Raw genomic sequence first — 21,925 nt, forward strand, 5'->3', positions numbered from 1 at the left:
TTTACCATTTAGATTGGTTATACATTAACAGCCCTGCTGCCTCCCTTCTTCCATCCGTTCAGAGAGAACCCCCTTTCTACCAGGCCTACACAGCCTCCTCAGAGGGACCACTCACATCCCAGATCTACTCAGACATCTGAAAAACTCTCACAGGAATATGCAAGAAAGCCACCAAACATTAGCCACTGCTTTTACCAGCACCCAAATGCATTCTGTGAACAGTCTTGAGCAGCTCTCGGGTGGCAACAGCTTTAAAACCACTGCAAGTATTGTGAAAAACACAAAGAGACAAACACACCTCACAAATCAGAAGTTCAGGTATCAGTCTATTTTTCTGTGCTCCTTGAACAAAGCATTAAGTTTCTGATCTGCTAGCACAATGACAAAGGATTTTCTTGGAAACCCATTTTTACTATATTTGCCAGTGGTATCTTGTACAAGCACAGAATTCCTTCCTGCATCATGTGCTCCCTGCTGGAGAGGGCAAGTTTTCAACTGCTTATTAAAGTAATCCCATAGGATGCTATGTAGGTTTCGAGTCTTCAGTGAAATGAGTTTTCTACTAGAAAAAGTATACTATCACCTCAGTAAGATAAAAACTGAATCAAACATGACTGCATTGCTTGTCAGAACCAAACCAGTTCTAGTTAAAGAGAGGCACAAACAGACTCACTGGCCACAGGTTTAACCATGAGAACAGCAGGCAGCTCCCAGGACACATGTAAGAAGTCAGCATCAATGGATGATGTTGTGGGGGATGGTAATTTTCTTGCTTTTGTGTAATCTCTAGAGACAGCTGATATCATACAGCTGCTCCAGCATTACCACCGTTGGAGAATTACTGAAATAACCATCTCATTACACACAGTAATGAAACTGTATTTTATTATAAGCAAAACAGCTTTTATATCACCAAGAAACCAGGATCTATACACTTTAAGAGCTACCCATGTGGAAATCACTTAGAAATCAACTTATACTTCCAATTAGAGGGGGAAAAAAAGGTATGGAGTGTTACAAAGAAACAAAATCAACCCCAATTGTAACTGGAAAAAAAAAAGCAGATCTCATTATGCAACATCTGCCAATATCCTGGTCCTTCCAGACAACAATAGCTAGCTCCAAATCACAGTATTCCAAAATAAAAGTGTGTACTTGCTCAAACTTGCTCAATGCTTTCTGCTTACCAATTCCAGACTTGCTTTTTGGCAAAGAAAATCTACTAGTCCACACAGTGTGCTCTTCAGAACCATTGCAGCATTTCCTTCTTTCCAAAAAAGAAAACAGCACAGAGTCACAGAGTACATAGACTGCATCTTTGTGGAGAAAAAAGAAGGCAAAAAAATGGGGGTGTGGAGGGGTCTCTGATGCAGTGAAAAAGCTACACACTCAAAGACAACAGCAGAAGCATATCTGGGAAGCCTGGAGAAAGGCAGGGAACCATCTTCAGTATTCTGCATTGAAAGGGTAGCCCTTGTGAGTTTTGCACCTGGAGGAAATCAAAAAGCAAAGATTATCTCGCATCCCAAATGCATTGTATGCATCTGTAACCACTTGGAAAAAACACCAAGGGAAGAGACTAACTGTATAGAAGCAAAGTCTGTTTCTCTTTTCCTTGGCGACATGCTGCATTTCCAAACAGATTTTGGGTGCCTTCTGTTGTTTGGGTGATGGGACCTAGAGGTGCTTTGTAGACAACTAAGTCAAGGTTTTGCTATGTACTGACAGGAAAATAGCAAAATTTGCAGCCTTACAAAAAAGATTTTATATCTGGATCTGCACTTCCAAGTAGCAAATCCTGAAGTTATATTTTGAATGTTCATCTACCTTCCCAACAACTCCTGAAGAAGACACAGATCGTGTAATGTACTTAGGACAAAACACCACAAGCAAAGCTAATCAAGATTTTATGCTCATTCCTCTAATATGGACAAAAAAAAATTACAAATAAGAAGCCTCCTGTTGCAATTCCAGCTACAAAGAGTTTCTTGGCAACTGAACTGAAAATGAAACTTGCTCAATGCTCATCATGTTTTGGTTCATAAAATGAACATTGAAAAAAAAAATCTTACTCTGGAAAGTTATTTTGAGGAAGACCCCTTTGAAAACTGAGTTTGCGTATCTTGAATTTCAGTCAAGACTACCACCTGTAACTTCATTTACTGAACTATGTGATGACTTAATAGTTTAAAGAAAACAAAGTACCACTTACATTAACATTTCGCAGACTCTCCAGTTTCTATTAAAACTGAGAATAGTTGCCATCTCCTCTTTAGTCAATTCAAAGTCAAACACCTAACAGGAGAAAAAGCCAGAAACCACCTCTTTGAACAAATCAGTGCTTGCAAGCAAAAAAGATTTAGGAAAAAAAAATCACAAAATTAAAGAACAAGACCACAGTGTAGATGCTTGTTGGAAGTGACTGCTTCATGAAGGGAAAGGAAAAAGACACAACCCTCCGGATTCCTGAGCCTCCTCTAGCTGGATTGGGAGAGGGAGGTGAGCAGGGAGAGGCAGGAATTACAGAATCTCAAGTTGCAGTTACATGCCAGTTGCTTTAAGAAGTTTGGGAAGCACCGTGTAGCAGAATGCCTCCATCTCCCATTTGCAAAGAATACATCTTTCTGTGCTAAGCCAAAGTAGTAGCTGCAAGACCTCCATATTCCACCTACAGCTACTGAGTGTTTGGGAGCAAAATCCTAATACTGGGTCCAGAGTCCAGGATCACTGCATCCAGAACAGCAACCTAGTTTAGGGGCACCAGGACTATAGCCTTAAAAGTACTTGCTCTACAGAAGTCTTTTGGGAGTGCTACTGCACTCAGGCCCCAAATAACCTGTCAAATGACTCATTCACATGACACAAAACAGGAAGAATCACAATGTCACTGCTCAGATTATCAGGATACAGTGTTTCCCAAAGCTTTGGTCACTCCTGCTCTCCCATTGTAATCTTAAATTGAGCCCTCAGGAGACTGTAAGTAAACATATGGAGGAAAAGCCCAGTCCTCTTGTCAGAAGAACACCTGGGAAGGGTGAGAAAGGATCACTGCTTGCTGTGCAGGGAGAAGCCAAGCCATCCCTGGACATGCCATGCACTCAAGCTCATTCCTAATGACTCACCTGGAAGTTCTCCACAATGCGCTGCGGTGTGACAGATTTGGGGATCACAACCACATTTCTCTGGATGTGGAACCGGATGAGAACCTGCAAGAGGCACATCACTGCATCAGAGGGGGGATGGCTCTTGCTCCATGCAAGCAGAGCCTGTTTAGCAGTTACTGTAAATGGTACAATTCAGCAGTATTAACCCACTCTTTGGAGCTGCTTTTCAAATTACACCTGAATTCTAAACAGCACTTCCTAAAGTGCATGTAGAGGAGTGGTGAAATCCCACAAGGCTTGCTTTCTCCTCTCCCCTGCAATTTAGTGACACTCAATTCCTTTCCTTGTCACCCAGGTTTTGAGTAGGCTATTGAAATGTTTCCTTCTTTGCAGCAGCACTTGAGATGGGAAGACAAACACAGCAACATCTGAAGATAGGTCAAGAAAATGTTTCTTGTGATGATCAGAGCACCCTTGTGAGCATGCATGGAAGGCCACGTAAGGAACAAACCTGCATTGCTGCCTAACACCACAGGTGACAGGGAACAAAGAGCCAGCTTGTCCTCTACACTGCTATTAGCTTGTACTACAGGAAGGGATACTCTGGTACCTACTCACCTGTGCTGGGGTTTTATTGTGCTTGGCTGCAATTTCCTTGATCTTGGGGTCATCCAGCAGGGAAGGATCCTCTGGCTTAGCCCTACACAGAGGAAACAAATCAGTGGCAAGAAACCTCCATAGGTCCAGCCTAGTAAAGATCTGTATCTGGATGAAAAATTGATGCTGCACATGTAGTCTCAGTGCTTCCAGAATAATCCACACCAGCTCCCTGGCAAAGCAATCTTACCATGGTCTGTCAGGAGAGCCAAGGGGGCTGTATGCTGTCACAGCAATCCCCTTGGATTGGCAGTACTTGATCAGCTTCTCCTGGGTAAGGTATGGATGACACTCCACCTGTCAACATAAAAAGTATAGACACTGACAGTGATTTAACTGCTTTAACATGTTCCAGGGATTAGTTTTTAATCAAAGGCTAATTTTTGTGCTAACTCAATAGTCTCTAAGCAATATTATACAGTCTTTATTTTCTCTATGCCCCACCCCCTTACTACTATTTAATAGTAGCTCTCCCTGCAGTGAAGGGTCCAAGGACTGTGACAAAACTTCAGACCTTGCTGATCCAGATCATCTCCAGCATATGAGTGACAGGCTATACAATTGCTTCAATGGGACAGTAAAATGCACACCCAGGAAAGCTGTAAAATCACAGCAATATAATTGCAGATTAGGGAAGTACAAAGTTCTTTCTTCATCCCTAATTAAACATGCCATAATATTTTTTTACAGCTACCATATTAACTTCAAGGTCAGCATTGTTCCATAAGTCTTTCGTTGCTTTGTGTCAATAGTCACATTAATCACCTCCAGTCTGAAAATGTTGAGAATGGTTGCCTGCTACTGATTTTAGACCTTCAGTCGACTGCCCATTAAGTTTTGCAAACACACATGCACTTAGCATGAACTTCCCTAAGAATAGCTGCATAATGAATACAGACTCCTTCCCAGTGGGTCTGTGTTCTGGCAGGCAAATGCACAGATGGGGACTATAGAACAGGAACTGTTCATGTGTCAAGAGGCAGTGAATGAGCATGAATATTTGATACTTTGCACAGAGGGACTTTCAGGATAGCTGCACACCAGGGAGCACTACTTTTCTTCCAGCAGGCAATAGCAAGAACCATTTGGACTACACTGCCATTTGAGCCTCCTGCAGCTGCACTCTGAGGGCAGTCCCTGGAAACTTGTGCTGCTGGCAGGTGGAGCAAGGGAGTGCCAAACATGGAATCAGTTTACAGCCTCGAGCGCTGTACTTGTGGTTCTAGCTGCCTGCTGTTATCAGAGGCCTGCATGCCTCTTTCCCCTCTGAGACATGCTGGAATATTAAGCAGAACAGAAAGCTCCATTTTTAGGACATATTATACATATTTATTTTGCTTCAGCAGTTGCAGAAAGCTATTTAAGAGTAATAGAGCATCTAGTTTTCTCAACTATTAAGTAAGTCGAATTTATGCAACATAAGCAAGGCACAGTCACCCTCACCTCTCCACTGGCACTCAAGTTGAAAAATTAAATTAAGTACTAGCACCATTGTTATGTAATTACTACCTTGCCAAATTAATGTCTCGCTACAATTGAAACCAACACAACCTGGCTGCATTCAAATAAAGAGTAGGAATGACAAGGAAGACAGTGGATTACATGTGAAATATCTGCACAGGGAAAGTGCTTTCAGGAAGCACTCTCACTATTAGCCCAACTGGAAAGTGTTAGTAGTAGCAAGCTTTCAGGCTTGCAAACATTTCTTCAGAAGCAGTAGTTTACGAAGGACAGGGATCAAAGACCCAATGCTTTGTGCTAAACTTGATTATAATCAATAATAATTTAGAGCCTGAGGGCATTGACAAATGTGAGAGGTCCAAGATCAGCAACCCTATGCCAGAAATAAGGTAATTGATATGATAATATTAATTATACATTATTATAATATAATTGTCATAGCGATCATGACAACAAGGTGTGGCAGATGTTGAAAGGTTACCTTAAAACTTGCACTAAGTTTTCTGAAAGTGCTTTGGGACAGATAATGCTCAAGTTACCACAACAAATGACCTAGTTTTACTGATCAGTAATTGATTAGAGTCCTTCAAATGCCATAAGAGTCAAGGTCAACTCTAGGCAGACCCCACTGGAACCTATCCTGGGACTTGTCCTCTTCAGCAACCTGTGCCAGTCTATAATCATGTCAATCTGGCAGGACTGCCACTGCAGCAGGACCCATTCAGGCAGAAACAACAGGCAAACAAAAACCCAAAGCAATTCAACAAGGCTGCACACCAAGTCATGCACCTGGGAAGGAAAAGCCCCTGGCAATAGCACAGGCTGGAACCTGACTACCTGTAAAGCAGCCATGCTAGAAAGGACTTGGGGGAGTCATAACAGACTAAGTAGGACACAACCAGCAGTGAGCCCTGGCAGCAGGAACACAGCCAGTAAATTGTGAGAAGCGATCATTCACCTCTAACTCATCCTTGCCAGGCCACCTTCATAATACTGTGTCCAGTTTTCCTCTTCCCAGCTCCCCTCAGTAGCAGAAATACTGACAGACTGCCATAATTCAGCAGAGAAACTCCAGGATAGGTAAGGGCTGGAGAACCTGCCATACTGGGAAAGGCTGAGAGAGCTGGGCTTGTTGTGCCTGGGGAAGGGAAGGCTTCAGGCCTACTAGTAGCAGCTTTGCAGTACCTAAAAGGAATTCATTCAAAGACAAGCCAAGCTCTTTAGTGGTGCTTGGAGGAAGGCAACAGATGCAAGCTGAAAACAAGAGAAGTTGAGACTGTATGTAGGAGAACTCCCCCTCCCTGTCATACACATAGGGGGGCTCAGGGAGCAGAGCACACTGCCTAGGGAGGCTGTGCAGCCTCCATCCTCACAGATTTTTGAGACAGATAAAGCCCTGGACAACCTGGTCTGATCTCAGGGCCGATGTTCCTCTGAGCAGATCATCTCCCAAGGTCTCCTGCCATCTGAATTCTCCTAAGATTTCATTCAAGTGCCATCTATACAATTTCTACTCTATCGCTCACCCTGCAACTCCATCTCCTCCTTCCTCCTAACCCTCATTAACTCTTGAGGCCATAAAGCACATTTCTGATCAATTCCCTCAGTCACCAATAACTGCCTTCTCCACAGAAGCATCATGGAAAGATCATCCAATTTTCTATATATACATACAGCAAGTCTTACTCTACTGCAAGGAAGTTTTTAGAGCTCATCTGAGTTCCCCTTCCTTTCCTCCTACAAGGATGGATTCTGGAGCTGCTCACTGCCAGATTTCCAAGCAGTGGCACAGAATTCATAAAAAACCAGCACCTTGGCATCACCTGGAGGATGAAATTGAAGAATATGTAGTCTGTGAAGTAGATATGTCTACTCCAGTCTTTCTTTAGCCTTATTTCAAAGTAAAGTGTTTGTAATTTAAAAAAAAAAAAAAAAACAAAACCACAACAAATGACCACACAAAAAAAAAAATACCACCAAACACTTGCCTCTGCCACTTTGCAGCTCACCTGATTATTTGCAGGTTTGTACTTCAGTCCTGGCTTGTTCAAGATTCTTTCAATCTGCTCATGGTTGAAGTTGGAGATGCCAATGGCTTTTACCAGGCCAGCATCCACCAGCTCTTCCATGGCCTGGCAGAAAGAAGCACAAAGTCAGCATCTAATATACAAAGGCAGGGCCTGAACAGCACATACTTCCTGACATGCCTTGTTTCCTTCATAAGAAACCTAAACGAAGTGTTTACGTTTTCAGAGTTTAGGCTTGAAAAAAAACCAAAACAAGCCCAGAGCACTGGTGTATACATACCATGCTTCCCGTACTCAAAGCACTCATTCTTGGAGATTATGGAAATTCACAACAAGTTAGAAGTGGAAGATGATTAATTGATACATGACAACTTGCTGTTGTACCAGTGAGCCTTTCCAAGTAATTCTACGTACATGAGATTATCTTCTGTTCTCAGCAGTCTCTGATGTTCTCATTACCTTCATCAGTTTAAACTTTCTCCTGCAGTGGCTGAACTCACCTCCCATGTCTGCAGAATATCTGTGTTGCTGGAGATAGCCATGCCTTTCTCATCTACAGGGAACAGGTCCTCTCCTGCCTATCAGTGAGAGAGAAATTGCTTGAAACACACATTATTGGGAGATTGGGCTAACACCAGCTGAAGACTATGATCCCATAAACTCTTATTACAGGACAAACGAATCCTTATTATACTAATTATCTACATATGTATTAGACTTTAATACTCACTATCTATAGTCTCCAGTCTTTTCTTTTGTGTTCTTATGGTACTGTGGTGGATTTTTTTTGCCTACAGTCAAGCCAGTAAGGACAGATACTTCTGATGAAACTGTCCCCTGGCTCATCAAAATCCATATGGTGAAACACTTAAGTCTCCACTTGTAATACAGAAAGTAGAACTATAGCCAGTTTACAAATATATACAGTTATCTGCTCATAATGAAGTGTTTCAGTGAAATACATAATAAGGACCCATTTAGGACTTGGAATAGATTCACCTTATAGTGGACCAGATTTCCTGACAGATGGGGAGACTCATTGTTTAAGCTCTGGCACAGGGAAGGTTAGAACACCTTATTTCCCAATTAGGACTATCTTCCAGGTATCAACTTCATTCAAAACCAGTTATTTTTTACTCATTCATTATTTACACCACAACACATTTTCACTTTGATAGTTCTGTCCACGTGAAACTAATTTTTAAAATACAGATGTTATGAAGAACAGTTCATCTTGGTAGCAAGAGGTAGAGAGAAAATTTTGATCAAGTTCTCACTAAAAGCCTAAGCTTGGACATATTTAAACTGCGACATCAGTTCCTTTGCATGCAGACAGTGCCAGAGTTAAGAACTAAAAAGTTTAGCTCTAGAGCCTGCAGAATGCTAAAGCTCCTATAGGAAAGGTCACTTCAAGCTGGATTGTATTTAAAAGGATTCAGTGATTAAAGACAGAAATAAAAGACAATCAATCTCTTATTCTGTAACATACAGAGGAGAGAACTTCAGTCAGACAGCAAAGTATAACCCTCTTCCCACAAAGTGAGAACCACGCTAGGCATAACTGGATTTGTAGAAGACAAAACAAGCAATAACCAAAAGGAAAGAGATATAACTTCTGCTTCTAGCAGGGAAACCCATCCCTAGGGTTCAAGGTCGGCCTCTTCAATGGCCAAAAGGGCAGCAGATGCCATGCAAGCAGGGATCTCAGAGGCAAAACTCAACAGACTGGCTCACATGGCCACAGTAAAGCTGAGCACCAGAGCAGTGCTGTTACACAATACACACAGAATGATCTGTGCAACTGCAACCATCACTGGGCTATAAAGCCATATAGCTCCTCATAACTTTAGCCACTCACAGACAAAGTCGAGGGCCCTGCTGTTACTGTACCTTGAAACCAAGAGGCCAGTGGATGAGGTACAGATCCAAGTAATCCAGTTTCAGGGCAGCAAGAGTCTTCTGGCAGGCTCCCTTCACCAGATGCTTCTCATGAAACGTGCACCATAGCTGGAGACAAAAAGCCAAGGCATATTGTGACCTCTCGGGTTAAAGCTCTTGGAACTCTTCTGTACTGTTCAGCAGGGTGCCTGTCCCCTTGGGAAAGTGATGTGAAATCATATCATCCTACAGCTCTTCAAGTGGAGCTTGTTCTGTGAGCAGCACTGGCCTGTGACACCAGGCAATGTGTGCAGTGGCAGCACATATGATTGCACGGTGTCCTGGCAGATAGCAGAAGTAGTCTTGTTTCACTTATTAAGACTCAAGTTGAGAGTTTCACCCAAATTTGTGGTATGGACCCTGCATAATTCTCAATACAAGATGACAAAGTAGGAACCTCAGGAATGGCTTAAGTGATGTTCTGAACTGCTCCACACTGCACAACAGAGTAGGTAATAAAGAAGTGGGGAGTTACTTTAAAATAAAAAGGTATCCCCTGGTATATCCTGTATCACCAGACTCGTACCTTACTGACAACAAAGAGGTCCTCTCGTTTCACAACTCCTTCCTTGATTTTCTTCTGGATCCCTTCCCCAACTTCGTTCTCATTCTGGTACACATAGGCACAGTCGAAGTGGCGGTACCCGGCATCGATGGCAGCCGTCACCGCAGCTGTCACCTTCCCTGGCTGCGACTGAAAAAAGCGATGGCAAAAAAACCTCTCATCAACACAGCATTGAAGACCTTTCTCACGGCAAGATAAGACAGGGAAAGCCACCGCATCCAAAGCAAACCCCAACTAAAACAAAGCCAAATCCCGGCGGCAGCCTGGCCGCGTGTCGGCGGCGCCGGCAGGGCCCGAGCCGCGCTCCTTCCTCCCCCCTCACGCCGCCAGCCCACGGGAGAGCATCCCGGTACCTTCCAGGTGCCCAGCCCCAGGATGGGCATCTTGGCCCCGGTGTTGAGCTGCACGTAGCTCGCCATGGCCGCGCCAGCAGCAGCTCCGCGGCCGAGCCGAGCGCCTCGGCTTTAATAGCGAGCAGGGCCGGCCCGCCCCGCCCGGCGCGGCGGGCTCAGGGGCGGAGCGGGCCGCGGCTGCCGCGCCGGGGCTCTGCCCGGCCGGGAGGGACGCAGGGGCCGTGAGACACCGGCGTCTCCCCGAGCCCTGAGTCCCCGCCACAGGGTGGTGGCCCTGGCTGGTGCCCCTTGCCGGGGACTTGTGGCCCTGTGCTACCGCAGCGACCCGGCAGCGCAAACCTCGGTGGTTTGTGAGAGCCAGGAGAGGCTGTTCCTCCGCCAACTTCCACTGGGAGCTGGGGCTTAGGAGTAACTTTTATGATAGAGTGCATCTAAAAAAAACAAAAAAACCCAGGTTTATTTTGAATTTTGGAAGAGGTTTTTTGCGAGTGTTTTGAAAGTCTAAAAAGAGAAACGGTGACTTTTAAATGAGTGGCATAATGATCGTGTTGTCCCTCTGTCTTTAGGGAGGTGCTGAGGACATCGCAGGATAAAATGCACGATTGTAATCACAGGCGGTAGTGGCCAGTGGCAGTCTCCCATCAGAAACTGGCTTTGATGCTTTTGCAGACAAGCATTCGCTGTTCTGCTGAAGACGTCACAGTGCAATGGAAAAACCCAGACTTGCCTGGGAGGCTTTGCTGCTTATTCACATGTGAAGGGTTTCTTCAGGTGCGAGCATTTTGCTCTGGATGCCTCTCTCTGCTATCTGCAGCTTCATATTTTTTGCTCCATTTAGCTAAGGACAGCAAGGTAATTGGTTTTCTTCTTTAATGTTCCTCCTGCTTCATATCAGCACCATCAGGCATCCCTGGCAGGATGCAATGTGCTTTCACTTGGATCACAAAATCTTTACACAACTTGATGCTTATCTTTTGCCGCTTGGGTTGAATTTTCCCTCATGGTTTCAAGTCAGAGAGATGCCTCCATCCTGTCACAAGAGGCTTCAGGCAGAAGTTTTGTATTTTGTTTTTGCTGTTAGCTCTTGTGAGTTGGAGCCTTTCCTCTCAGAGCTGTAAGACCAGTCAGCTTTCCACTGTTTGCCTCTCCTGAAAATCTGGTGGGGGCCTTGGGGGAAGAAGAAGTACTGCATGAGTCACCTTGTGACAGTCAGGCTGCTAAATCTTGTGCCCTGTGTCCTTGGCCATGTCTTTACAGAGAGCACTGACATTGAGGAACTGTGAGGGGGAGGAGGGTCTTGCTTTCTTTTTTTTTCCTTGATCCACGTGCACTGGAACAGGAGGAGTAATCTCATGAGTTTTCAGTTTGTTTTGCTGACTTTGCATTTAGTAACTGTAATTTCACCACAAGTTGTGACTTTGGTGACCAGTGGTGTTTGGAATCTGAGAACAGAACCCAAAATAAGGGAAGTGGGTATGTCCTTATGGACAGCGCTTACCAGAGAGACCCAGTGGCCCACTGAGAACACCTGAAGGCAAAGTAGGGAGGTGACAGTGTTGTGAGGTGTGATCATATCTACAACTAAGGGGAAGAGCTTCAGGGGTCTGGAGCTTCTACCCAGAGACACAGGGCACAGACACAGGCACAGCTTGAACCAGGGTTTGGAGGTGAGGACATGCAGATTTCATGCTTGAATCACTGGGATGCATAGCAGGAATGTCTGCTTCACTTGGAGGGGAGACTTATCTTGCTCAGTGGGGGGTTCCATTTCAATCTCTGGATGCCAGGAGGTAGATCTCAGGGGCTTGGCCAGCTCTGACTGCAGAAGACCTCGGCCTCTTTTTCACTCTGAGCTCAGATCAGTCCAGGAGCACACCTTGGTGGATCTCCCATATTGTCAGAACTGATGATGCTTTTTGTCTTCATGCTTTTGTCCCTTAATTGCCTCTGCTGAAATAGCAAGCTCTGGGCACAGCCAAGGATGAAGAAGTAATCTTGCCATCCCTCTGTGGTGATTATTGTGTGGGGAATGGCAGGTATAGTGCAGGAGGCAGCCTGGACAGGAGGAAACCATGAACTGCCCCAGGCTGGTCAGGACTGATTCTGGCTGGCCCTGAAACTGGTGCTATACTTTGGGGTGACTGAATTCTGGCAGATGGGAAGAACCTTTGTGTCCCCCACACAGTCCCCCTGGCCCCTGAGAAGGAGGGCACCACCTCACTCCAAAGGAGGGCCCTGTGGTCTGGGCCACCCCTGCTGGGCAGGACAGTGGCAGCCCTGGAGACAGCAGACTGCCCACTTAGGAGCTCTAGGACACAGTAAGCAGGACTGAGTGGTGAAGGGAAGCATCAGGCAACCAGATCACCCTCTGAGCCACCCTTGGTTCCAGGGAGGGACTGGGATAGCCTGGATGTAATCTGTGGTGATAAAGGCAAGGTGGGGAGGAGGACAGAGAGCAGATTGGTGTTTGGCTTAAACAGAGGCTGGGGAAGGGGAAGAAAGGTAAATGCCTTTTATCTCTCCTCAGTTACCCTGAATCCCAGCCCAGAAGTGTATTAGTGAGAAGAGCTCTGGAAGGAATAATGATCCTGGCCCTGGGAATACACAGTCCTGGAAGTGGAGCAGCCAGTGCATGTCCAGGGGGAGTACACACAGTGTGCAATTGCCTGAAGAGAGGAGGCACCTGTGCTGGGTGGGTCGATGACTTGGAAGAGGGAAACAGATGCTTTCTGAAAGCTGATGGCAAAATGAAAACAAAGCTTCTTCAAGCAGCCTGACCTGCAAGGTTAGGTAGGCCTGTGGAGGTGGGAGTGCTGCTCCCCAGAATCTGAATGCTCTCTTGACATATAAATTGCAGATCCCTTGATAGGGATGGCAGTGATGACCTGTGTGGAGACCACTGAAACAGATATAAACACCCTGTCCCATGCCAGCATTTAAGCTCACAGTACTGTGACTCAGGAATACTTCTGGAGACACAGGTGCACTTTTTGAAGGAGGTCCATGCTGAAAGGACTTAATTCCAAGGAGACTGCAGCTGGTAGATGAGTTATGCTTGAACAAGGAAACCACTGAGGGCTCGATGGGCACTGTAACCTGTGCTGGAGTAGGTATTCTCTAATAAGACAGTGCTCCAAACTTCTGCATCATAGTAACATTGTACCTTTATTGTCCAATAAAAATGTGTATTTGATCTCAGCAGAGCTAAGTCTCATCTCAGCCTGGGGATTTCAGAAGGTTTTATAGGATGCTTCCTTTAGGAAGCTGTGAAGCAAATGTTCTTGGATTACCTCCTGATGCCACCTGGGACTCTGGGGCCAAGGGTAGTGGCACATGGGTGGCTGGGCTGAAGGGGGAGGCAGATGGAGCTAGAGGGGCATCAGCCGGGAGAATTTGGCCCCGAGGCTGGCAGGGCCAGAGGGGATGCCGGCACTTCGGGGGCTGAGCTCCCCTTGCCAGCAGCCAGACCCCCGGGCTGTGTGACATCAAGGATGTCCCTGCCCTGGCGGGGAGGGGACAGCACGGGTGGTTGAGGGATGGCCGCCCTCTGCTGCCCGCAGGGAAAGGGGAATGTGCCCTGTCCCAGGGAAAATCCACACGCTCAGGAGGAAACCTGCCTGAAAATAGTGCTGACCGCACACCTGTGTATTTTCTGCTTATGGAATTTTTTTTCCCCCGCTAAGGAAAAGTTTTTCCTAAGTAGGAAAAACTCCTTTCTCAGTTACTTCTGGAGTGATAAAGCTGCTGACCTTTAGTTCACATTTCTCAGATTTTTCTCCCATAACTGCCAACTATCCTCCTCAGCCTGTTGTGTTGAAGCAAGAGAAATTAAGAATGTGAATGTGTAGTTCAAAATCTCTCGCTCGCTAAATGTGGATTACTCAATCCACATTTTGAGAAAAAATTATTACAGCCCCCATTTTATTTACAGCAACTTTACTGTTTCTTTCAGAAAGAGTAAACAAAAGATGATCACTGAATACATATGCTGTGACTTCACTAGCTGCAGGAGGAGAAATTCAATAACAAATTCAGAGAACTTGATAGGAAGAATATCAGACCAAGCTCTGAAGGAGGGCAGGATATGAGCATCTTCAGTATTCTGCATTGAATGGGTAGTCCTTGTGAGTTTTGCCCCTGCAGGGAATAGAAGACTTTGTTTTAGTCATAATTTTCTTGTCTAGTTTTGCTTAAAGAAGCCACTAAGGTGGGATCTGAACTCTGTAAATGAAGCATGGGTACAGCCCAGATTTGTTTTCCTCTATAGTATGTCTTTTTTGTACACTTGGAAATCCCAATTACTTCATCATTCAGGCTCTTGGCATTCTAGGCAGTATTTAGATGTAAAACTTCTGTATATATAGTATTCTTAACTTATGGAGAAAAATACTGAATGCTACCACTTACATGCTCATTGTATAGACTCTCTAGTTTCTGTTAAAACTGACAATAGTTGCCATCTCCTCTTTAGTTAATTTGAAGTCAAACACCTGAAAAGAGAAACATCTGGGAATCACTTCTTTGAACAAACCAGAGTCTGTAAGCAAAATCCACAAAATTAAAGAACAAGTCTCCAAGGGAGGATAACTCGTTAGAAGACATGACTGCTTCATGAAAAAGGCACTTCTCTGTATCACCAAGAGTGCTTTGGCAGAGAGAATAGAAAAATTCATCCAAAGTTGCAATTACACGTGCCAGCTGTTGCAGGGCACTTGGCAGGCTCTTGCATCTGCCACTTGTGAGAGATGCATCTTTCTGTCCTATTTCAAAGGCACGTTTACAAGAATTCCATCTTTCTCTTAATCTATCTAGGCTTTTTGAAATCCCAATGACCAGTTGCAGGCAAAGACCACTGAATTAACAACAGAGCAGCATGGTTTGTGAACACCACAACTGTTTTCTTAACACTGCTTGCTCTACATTAGCTTTCTGTGGTGTGCGGTGCTGCACTCAAGTGCCAGTGAAAAACCATGTGGCAATTCATCTCCAGTCTGCAGAATACAAAACACCATGTAAAGTAACTGCTAGAATTACCAGCATACTAAATAAGACTTGGTTCATTCCTGCTCTCCAACTGTAACCTTAAGTTTAGCCCTTAGTACAGCGTTTAAACAGACAAAGTGTGTAAAAAGCCTGGTGTTCTTGCCTGAGCAGAGAAGAATGATAAAGGATCATCTCCCTTGCTGTGCAAGGAGAAGCCAAATCATCTCTGAGGGGCAGCTCCCAGCTCACTCCTGATCCCTCACCTGGAAGTTCTCCGCAATGCGCTGTGGGGTGACAGATTTGGGAATCACAATCACATTTCTCTGGATCTGGAAGCGAAGGAGAACCTGCAAGGACAGACAACGGAATCATTCCTCTTGCTCTGGAGGAAGCAGAGCCTGTTCCAACAGCTATTATCCCTGCAGCCCTGGTTGCCCTGCCTGAAAAGAAGAGAGGGAAGTGGTGGAGCCTCACATGAAAGGCCTCCTTTCCCATTCAGTTTTGGGCCAATCAAGCCTTTCTTCTCTCTCAGACTTCTATCAAGATCAGGTGACAGGGAACAAAGAGCCAGCCTGTCCTCTACATTCTCATTAGCTGCCCTGTGTTACAGGAAGGGGTACCCACAGTCTGGCATCCATGTACCTGGGCTGTGGATTTGTTGTGTTTGGCTGCAATTTCCTTGATCTTGGGGTCATCCAGAAGGGAAGGATCCTCTGGCTTAGCCCTACACAGTGGAGAGATAACACCAGAAGTCTGTTTTGAGATCAATGGCTGACAGTACACTTACTGTTTCAGTGCTTCAAGTGTTATCCATGCCATCTCCCTCATAAATTGCAAAACAATCTTACCATGGTCTGTCAGGAGAGCCAAGGGGGCTGTATGCTGTCACAGCAATCCCTTGGGATTGGCAGTAGTTCACCAGCTTCTCCTGTGTAAGGTATGGATTGCATTCGATCTGCCAGCAGAAGAGTAGAGAGACTGATAGAATCCAGCTGTAACTCACTGCAGGGATTATCAACTCATGCACTTAAAGGCTGCCAATTGTCCTCATGGGCCAGTCTTTGCAAGGGATTATCAGCCATAGTGTTCTACAGCACCTGCTTCTACAGTGAGATTTCTTGTACCTCTGGGTCTTTGCTCTGGGGAAGGAACATTTCAGAAGGCTCACTTCTGGGTTCTTTGGCATGTTCTGAGGTCTTTCTCAGATTTCTAAGCAGTAGCTTAGCAGATATTGAAAACCCCAGTGCCTTGTATATTCAGCAATAATGTGGAGAGGGATGAGAAAGACATGCTGCATCTGGTCTGTTTTCCCCTCCCCCCAGTCTGTTCTAGACATAAAATGGTCCCTTTCTTAGGAATTGGTGCCCCTTTCTCATGTGCTATAGGTTAGGAAAAAATGCTTTTTTTTCCTTTTGGCATGCTCTTTTTTGGTAACTACATGCAGAGGAAGAGCTGGCAGGCTCTGGAGACTGAGGGATCTCAGTACTCTCAGTGAATAAGCAGGAAGTACTGAATTCAGAACTGCAAGAGATGTTTGAGTCTGTCCAAGACCCCTTGAAGGGATAAGCTTCTGCAGCTCCTGCACACAAAGGGGCAGTGGCTGCTGTATGCAGACAAAGACTAGGTGATTTTTATATATATGTGTGTGTATAAAACCACTTTCTTTTTTATTTTACATAAATCAGGGTAGATACCAGGAGGTCACTAGTGTGTCAGTAAATGCTGCTTATGTGTAGAAGTTAAAATTGATCTCCCTTTCCAACTGGGTGTCTGAATTGTGGATTCCTGAATGAGAAAAAACACATGTTGCATGAACAATTATCTTAACAGATTGATGCCATTACTAATAACAGAACAAGTAGTTTAAGAAGTTCTTGTCGTAATTTGTGTACCACAACTACATTCCCTATCAGAACACAGATCTACAGCATCTTTATGTATACTCAGAAATGATCACAGGGCGTAAAATTGTGCTTTGTCTGCTTTGTTGTTGCTTTTTCCACCTCCTCATGCAACTGTAATTGGATCTTCATAATCCCACAAAACCTGCAGTTTTATTATCCCACTTTGCAGCTCACCTGGATGTTTGCAGGCTTGTGCTTCAGTCCTGGCTTGTTCAAGATTCTTTCAATCTGCTCATGGTTGAAGTTGGAGACACCAATGGCTTTTACCAGTCCACAGTCCACCAGCTCTTCCATGGCCTGGCATAAAGAGGAGCACAGTCAGCACCAGTGTACAAGACAGGTCCTGAAGGAATTATTCCTTGTGTGGCTTCATTTCCTTTCACGGGCAAGGAAAGACAACTGTTTGGGGCTGCAATGATTGTCTCGTGGGGAAGAGCGTATTTGTGCCATGTCTTCCATCTCACCCGAAACCAAGGGCTCCTTTCTTGAGATGGCAGAAATTCACTCTCAGATGTTTTCACATGGCAAATAAGGATAATCAATGATGTGTTCTTGAGCCAGCACCAGAGGGCTGTAGTGCAGGCTGTGGGTATGATCACAGCCTAATTTATTTCAGCAGAGTGTATTTGAGCAATTTAAGAACAGTGATGAGGACAGTTCTGTTATAGTCAACAGTCTGGCTTGCAGCTTCACTAAAGATTATCAACTTGATTGAGCATGTATGTTTTAAAAAGGCTACATTGTATATGGTGCAATAAATACATAAGAAACTTGTGACTGCTGAAGGCAATGAAAGCATGGAAAAGGCTGCCAGTAACATAAAACATGATCTCCCATCCTGGCTGAACTTACCTCCCATGTATTTAGAAAATCTGTGTTGCTGGGTATAGCCATGCCTTTGTCATCTGCAGGAAACAGCTCCTCTCCTGCCTGTCAGAAAAAAAAAACAAAAAACAAACAAATTGAAACACTCTTTTTATTGGCAAATTAATACCAAGACAACTGAAGACCATGATGGCTTGATACTAGTTCTACTAGTACAGAAAATATTAATATTTCTCTACATTGTTTCTGGCAATTTTACCAGCAATCATTCCTAGTAGGAATGATGCAGAATCATTCCTACTAGGAATGTCAAGTGTATCTCCTAGACCAAGCAAAGTGGTGACTCACTAAAACACCTGACTTGTTTATTATGATACAAACAAGCTTCCTGTAGTCCTCTACTATTCTTTTAGTAGAGAACTGGGGTAGGTTTTTTTGAAGGATCTGTTAAGGTCAGGTCCCAGGAACATTTAAGTCAGGTTTAAGCCAAGCCACATCTACTGAAGAAGGTATTATGTAAACACACGGGTGTCTTGTAAGGGGTGCCTCAACTTAAGCTAGTGGCAAATCAGAACTCCCAAATGAACAAACTCAGAAATAGAACCCCACATCTCCACATTGCTCCACATCCAGTGTGCAGCTGTCAGAGTATTATGCCACAACACTTGTACTCAAGCTCTTTGTTCATATAAAGATAACCATGACAGCTTTGCAAATGTGACAAACAGTTGACAAGCTCAAAAGCAACAGATAGGATGGAGGTCTTAACCTGTCTGCAGCAGAAAGAAAAAGCCAACACTAGACACAGACTGGGACATCAGATCCCTTGAAGTACATGAAGGATGAGATGTATTTAATGTGCTTCTGACATGGATGTCAGAAAATCTCACCTTTTGAAATCCAAGGTCTGTGGAACAACTTTAAGGCTCCTACAGGAAAGGTCAGCTCAATCTGTACTGTATTGAGGACTCAGTGATTAAAGAAAGAAATGGAAGACAGAAACATTCTCTTGTTCTGTGATTCTGTAACATGCAGAGGAAAGAATTTCTGTCAGGCAGCAAAGTACATCCTTCATTCCCTCAAAGCAGGAAAGAATGATTTAGCCCAAAGTAAAGCAGCATGAGTCAATCTTGCAGTTGGGAGTCCTGACCTTGTTGCTAGGTCTGCCTCTCCATTATCAGGAGGGCAGAGGATGCTGTGCAGGCAGCACTCTCCGGCAGGGTTCAGGGGCACAGCAGAGGGGTGGGCAGCAGTGGGGCAGTGCTGGCACAGCAGGCACATGGGCTCTTTCTGGAGCAGCAGTGGTGCTGCAAGTGCTCCTGGCACTGCTGAGGAGCTCTCCCAGGAGAGAAAACTAAGGGTTTTCTGCTGCTACTGTACCTTGAAACCAAGAGGCCAGTGCATGAGGTAGAGATCCAGGTAATCCAATTTCAGGTCAGCAAGAGTCTTCTGACAGGCTCCCTTCACCAGATGCTTCTCATGGAAAGTGGACCACAGCTAGAGAAAAAAAAACAAGGCAGATTGTGGCCTCCTGTGTTAAAGCTCTTTCCTGAAGAAGGAAAAAAAAGCCAGCACACTTTCTGGGACTATTTCTGCTTAACACCTATTTTGAACAGTCCCATGAAAATGGAGAATGTGGAACACTATGGCTGGCCGTGGGCTATGTACAAGTCACGAACGGGACAGGACTGCTGAGGAACGCGTCTCGAGCTGTTTAGTTTTTAGCATCAGTCTCATTACAGGGTTATGGCTACGTGAAGATGCCAGCAGCTCACATCCAGGCAACAGACCAAGAACTTAATGTTACAAGTTACTTTATAAGCTTTTTGACCAATCACACAAAGCAAAAGCATATTGACAGTAGTTCTATCCAATCACTATGAATACACGTACCTTTGGTTAAAACAATGCTTGCTTATTTCAAATACAATACTTGATTGTAAGCCTCAAGATACAATGCACAGAGGTCCATTATTAAGCTTAGACCTTCCTAATATCTCACCAGAGATACTTTTCTGCAACTTAGGAAGTTATTCTACCCAAGCGTTAATACACAGACCATTGTTCTATTTGTCCTTTCTTTCTACTTCTTGTATAATTTTTCTGCTGACAACTCTTATAGCTACTGCTTAGCTCTAATCACCATCCTGCTGTCTCTGAGGCTTGCCTTTTGCAATGTGCCCAAAACCCTCTGATTTTAAGGAATCCCACAGAACACATCTTAAATAATGCTCTACAAAATACAGTGACAAAAAGAAGATTCAACCAGTATGGGCCTGAACTATTCCCCTAATTATTCCACACTATAGCACACAGTCTTTCCCAACTATTCTGAATTTTCCTCTCTGCATATGTTGTCACAAAGCTTTCCCCTGGATCCTAGGTCACCTTACCTTGCTAACAATGAAGAGGTCCTCTCTTTTCACAGCACCTTCCTTGATTTTCTGCTGGATCCCTTCCCCAATCTCACTCTCATTCTGGTACACATAGGCACAGTCGAAGTGGCGGTACCTGGCATCGATGGCAGCTGTCACTGCAGCTTTTACTTGCCCAGCTGGAGACTGGAAAAAGAAAGTTAAGATCCCAAATCAAAGCATACAGGCCTTTTCTTAGATACCTAGCAACTAAAGAAACATATACAGTGGGGTTTTAAGCGGAGTTTTTCCATGCCATGTTCTTAAAGCTCTCATCATCTTAAAAATGAAAGCTGCTTGGTTTGAAGCCAGCTTCCAGCCATTTATCCATAAGCCCAGTCCCAAGCAGGCTCAGCCAACAGCCAGGTAGAGCAGAGCCCCTAGCACTGCCTGAGATGGACCAGGGGGAACCAAGTTTGATGCCAGCGAGCTCTGCAGTGACTCTTGCTCAACACTCCTCGCTTCCCAGTGCTGTGTCTAAGAAGAGACACAGTCAAATGGCCCAGCTGGGAGAATTTTAGTTCTATGGGGAGGGCAGTGGTCTACACCTTAGTCATTCATACCACTTTGGAGTGTCACGTTGTGCTGTAGCCCAGCTTGTCCTGGGGCACAGCCCAGCCATCCTGTGCTGCCTTCAGAGACAGAGGAGTGCAATTCTGTGTGTTTCTATACCCTGCAAGGGCATGTAAGAGCTGTACACAAGGAAATGTTGGCTTATCTAGTTCACACAAATCCAGCAATGTTTGTTTCTAGGCATTGTATAGATCAGTGGTTATGTAGTCATCATAACAACAGTGCCAACCTCTTTGTCAGAACTTGCTTGAAACGCATGAATGGTCTTCTAAAGCCATACCTTGTTACTGGATGATTCTCGGGGACCTCACCCAGATCACACAACACGGAAGCAGCAGGGAAATGCTCCAGTGCAGTGGCACGGAAAGGGGCAGGGAGAGGGGCCCAGGGAGCCGCGGGAGGTTGGTCGGGATGGCAGGGGCTGGGTGGGATCCGCGCATCCCTCGAGGGTACGGGAGGGATGGAGCCGCCGCCTCTCCCTGGCTGGGGACACCCAAGGGACACCTCTCCCCGCGCAGGAGGGGCACGGCAGGGACGGAGGGCACGGCCGGGAAACCACCAGAGGGACAGGGCATCCCCAGCAGCATCGCGGGCGGGATGGTGGCGGGGACGTGTCACCGAGCCGCTCCCTGCCCACCCCCGAGCGCTCCGGACCCCTCCGGAGGAGATGGCACCGGGCGCGGACTCCGTCCCTCTGTCCCCGTTACCTTCCATGTGCCCAGCCCCACCAGCGGCATCCTGGCCCCGGTGCAGAGCTGCACGCAGGTGGCCATGGCTCCAGCCGGGAATGCTGCCCGGTGCCACCGCCCGCCGAGCCCTTTAACGGCGGCATCACCGCGCCCGCCCCGTCCCGGGCCCCGCCCGCCCGGGCCAGCCACGGCCCCGCAGCCCGGGGGGACACCGCGCTGGGCCGGGCCGGGCCAGCGCTGCTTCTGCCCCAGCCCCCGCAGCTGCACTGTGGGCTCTGGGCTCCCTCCAAAGGTGGGATGATGTTTGTGATAACCGGAGAGGAAAAGCGACCTCCTTTGTAGGGCTAAAGTAGAAAGCAGTTATTTTAAAGAAGAATGTTATTTTCTGGTGTTGGGAGAGGCTTCTCTTAATGTTTATTGAAAGCTGCTGAA

At 45.6% G+C, this 21,925-nt stretch overlaps 2 protein-coding genes across 2 annotated transcripts; both read right to left on the minus strand.

Moving 5' to 3' along the window:
* Window positions 1-863: 863 nt before the first annotated feature.
* Window positions 864-10,258, minus strand: LOC110482590 (aldo-keto reductase family 1 member B1). Its single transcript, XM_021551941.3, has 10 exons — window positions 10,106-10,258; window positions 9,714-9,881; window positions 9,140-9,256; window positions 7,750-7,827; window positions 7,232-7,354; window positions 3,952-4,058; window positions 3,723-3,804; window positions 3,123-3,206; window positions 2,213-2,295; window positions 864-1,489 (listed from the first exon to the last, which is right to left on the minus strand). Exons 1-10 carry the CDS (start codon window positions 10,169-10,171, stop codon window positions 1,447-1,449), a joined length of 951 nt encoding a protein of 316 aa, XP_021407616.1. The 5' UTR covers window positions 10,172-10,258; the 3' UTR covers window positions 864-1,446.
* A 4,250-nt stretch (window positions 10,259-14,508) lies between these two features.
* On the minus strand, window positions 14,509-21,655 carry LOC110482617 (aldo-keto reductase family 1 member B1). Its single transcript, XM_021551979.3, is given in 9 exon segments — window positions 14,509-14,595; window positions 15,352-15,435; window positions 15,731-15,812; window positions 15,937-16,043; window positions 17,167-17,289; window positions 17,845-17,922; window positions 19,198-19,314; window positions 20,211-20,378; window positions 21,512-21,655. Coding segments are annotated over 9 exon segments (912 nt in total). The 5' UTR covers window positions 21,578-21,655.
* Between the last annotated feature and the right edge of the window lie 270 nt (window positions 21,656-21,925).

This window comes from Lonchura striata, chromosome 5 (genome assembly GCF_046129695.1).
Source record: "Lonchura striata isolate bLonStr1 chromosome 5, bLonStr1.mat, whole genome shotgun sequence".
Lineage (NCBI taxonomy): Eukaryota > Metazoa > Chordata > Aves > Passeriformes > Estrildidae > Lonchura > Lonchura striata.

Excerpts from the sequence above, each read along its gene's own strand:
- LOC110482590 (XM_021551941.3), bottom strand. The coding sequence starts at position 10,171 with ATGGCGAGCTACGTGCAGCTCAACACCGGGGCCAAGATGCCCATCCTG. Across the intron at positions 7,828-9,139 it reads ACTGGCCTCTTGGTTTCAAG|GCAGGAGAGGACCTGTTCCC; the intron begins GTACAGTAACAG and ends TCTCACTGATAG. Across the intron at positions 1,490-2,212 it reads AGAGTCTGCGAAATGTTAAT|GTGCAAAACTCACAAGGGCT; the intron begins GTAAGTGGTACT and ends GATTTCCTCCAG.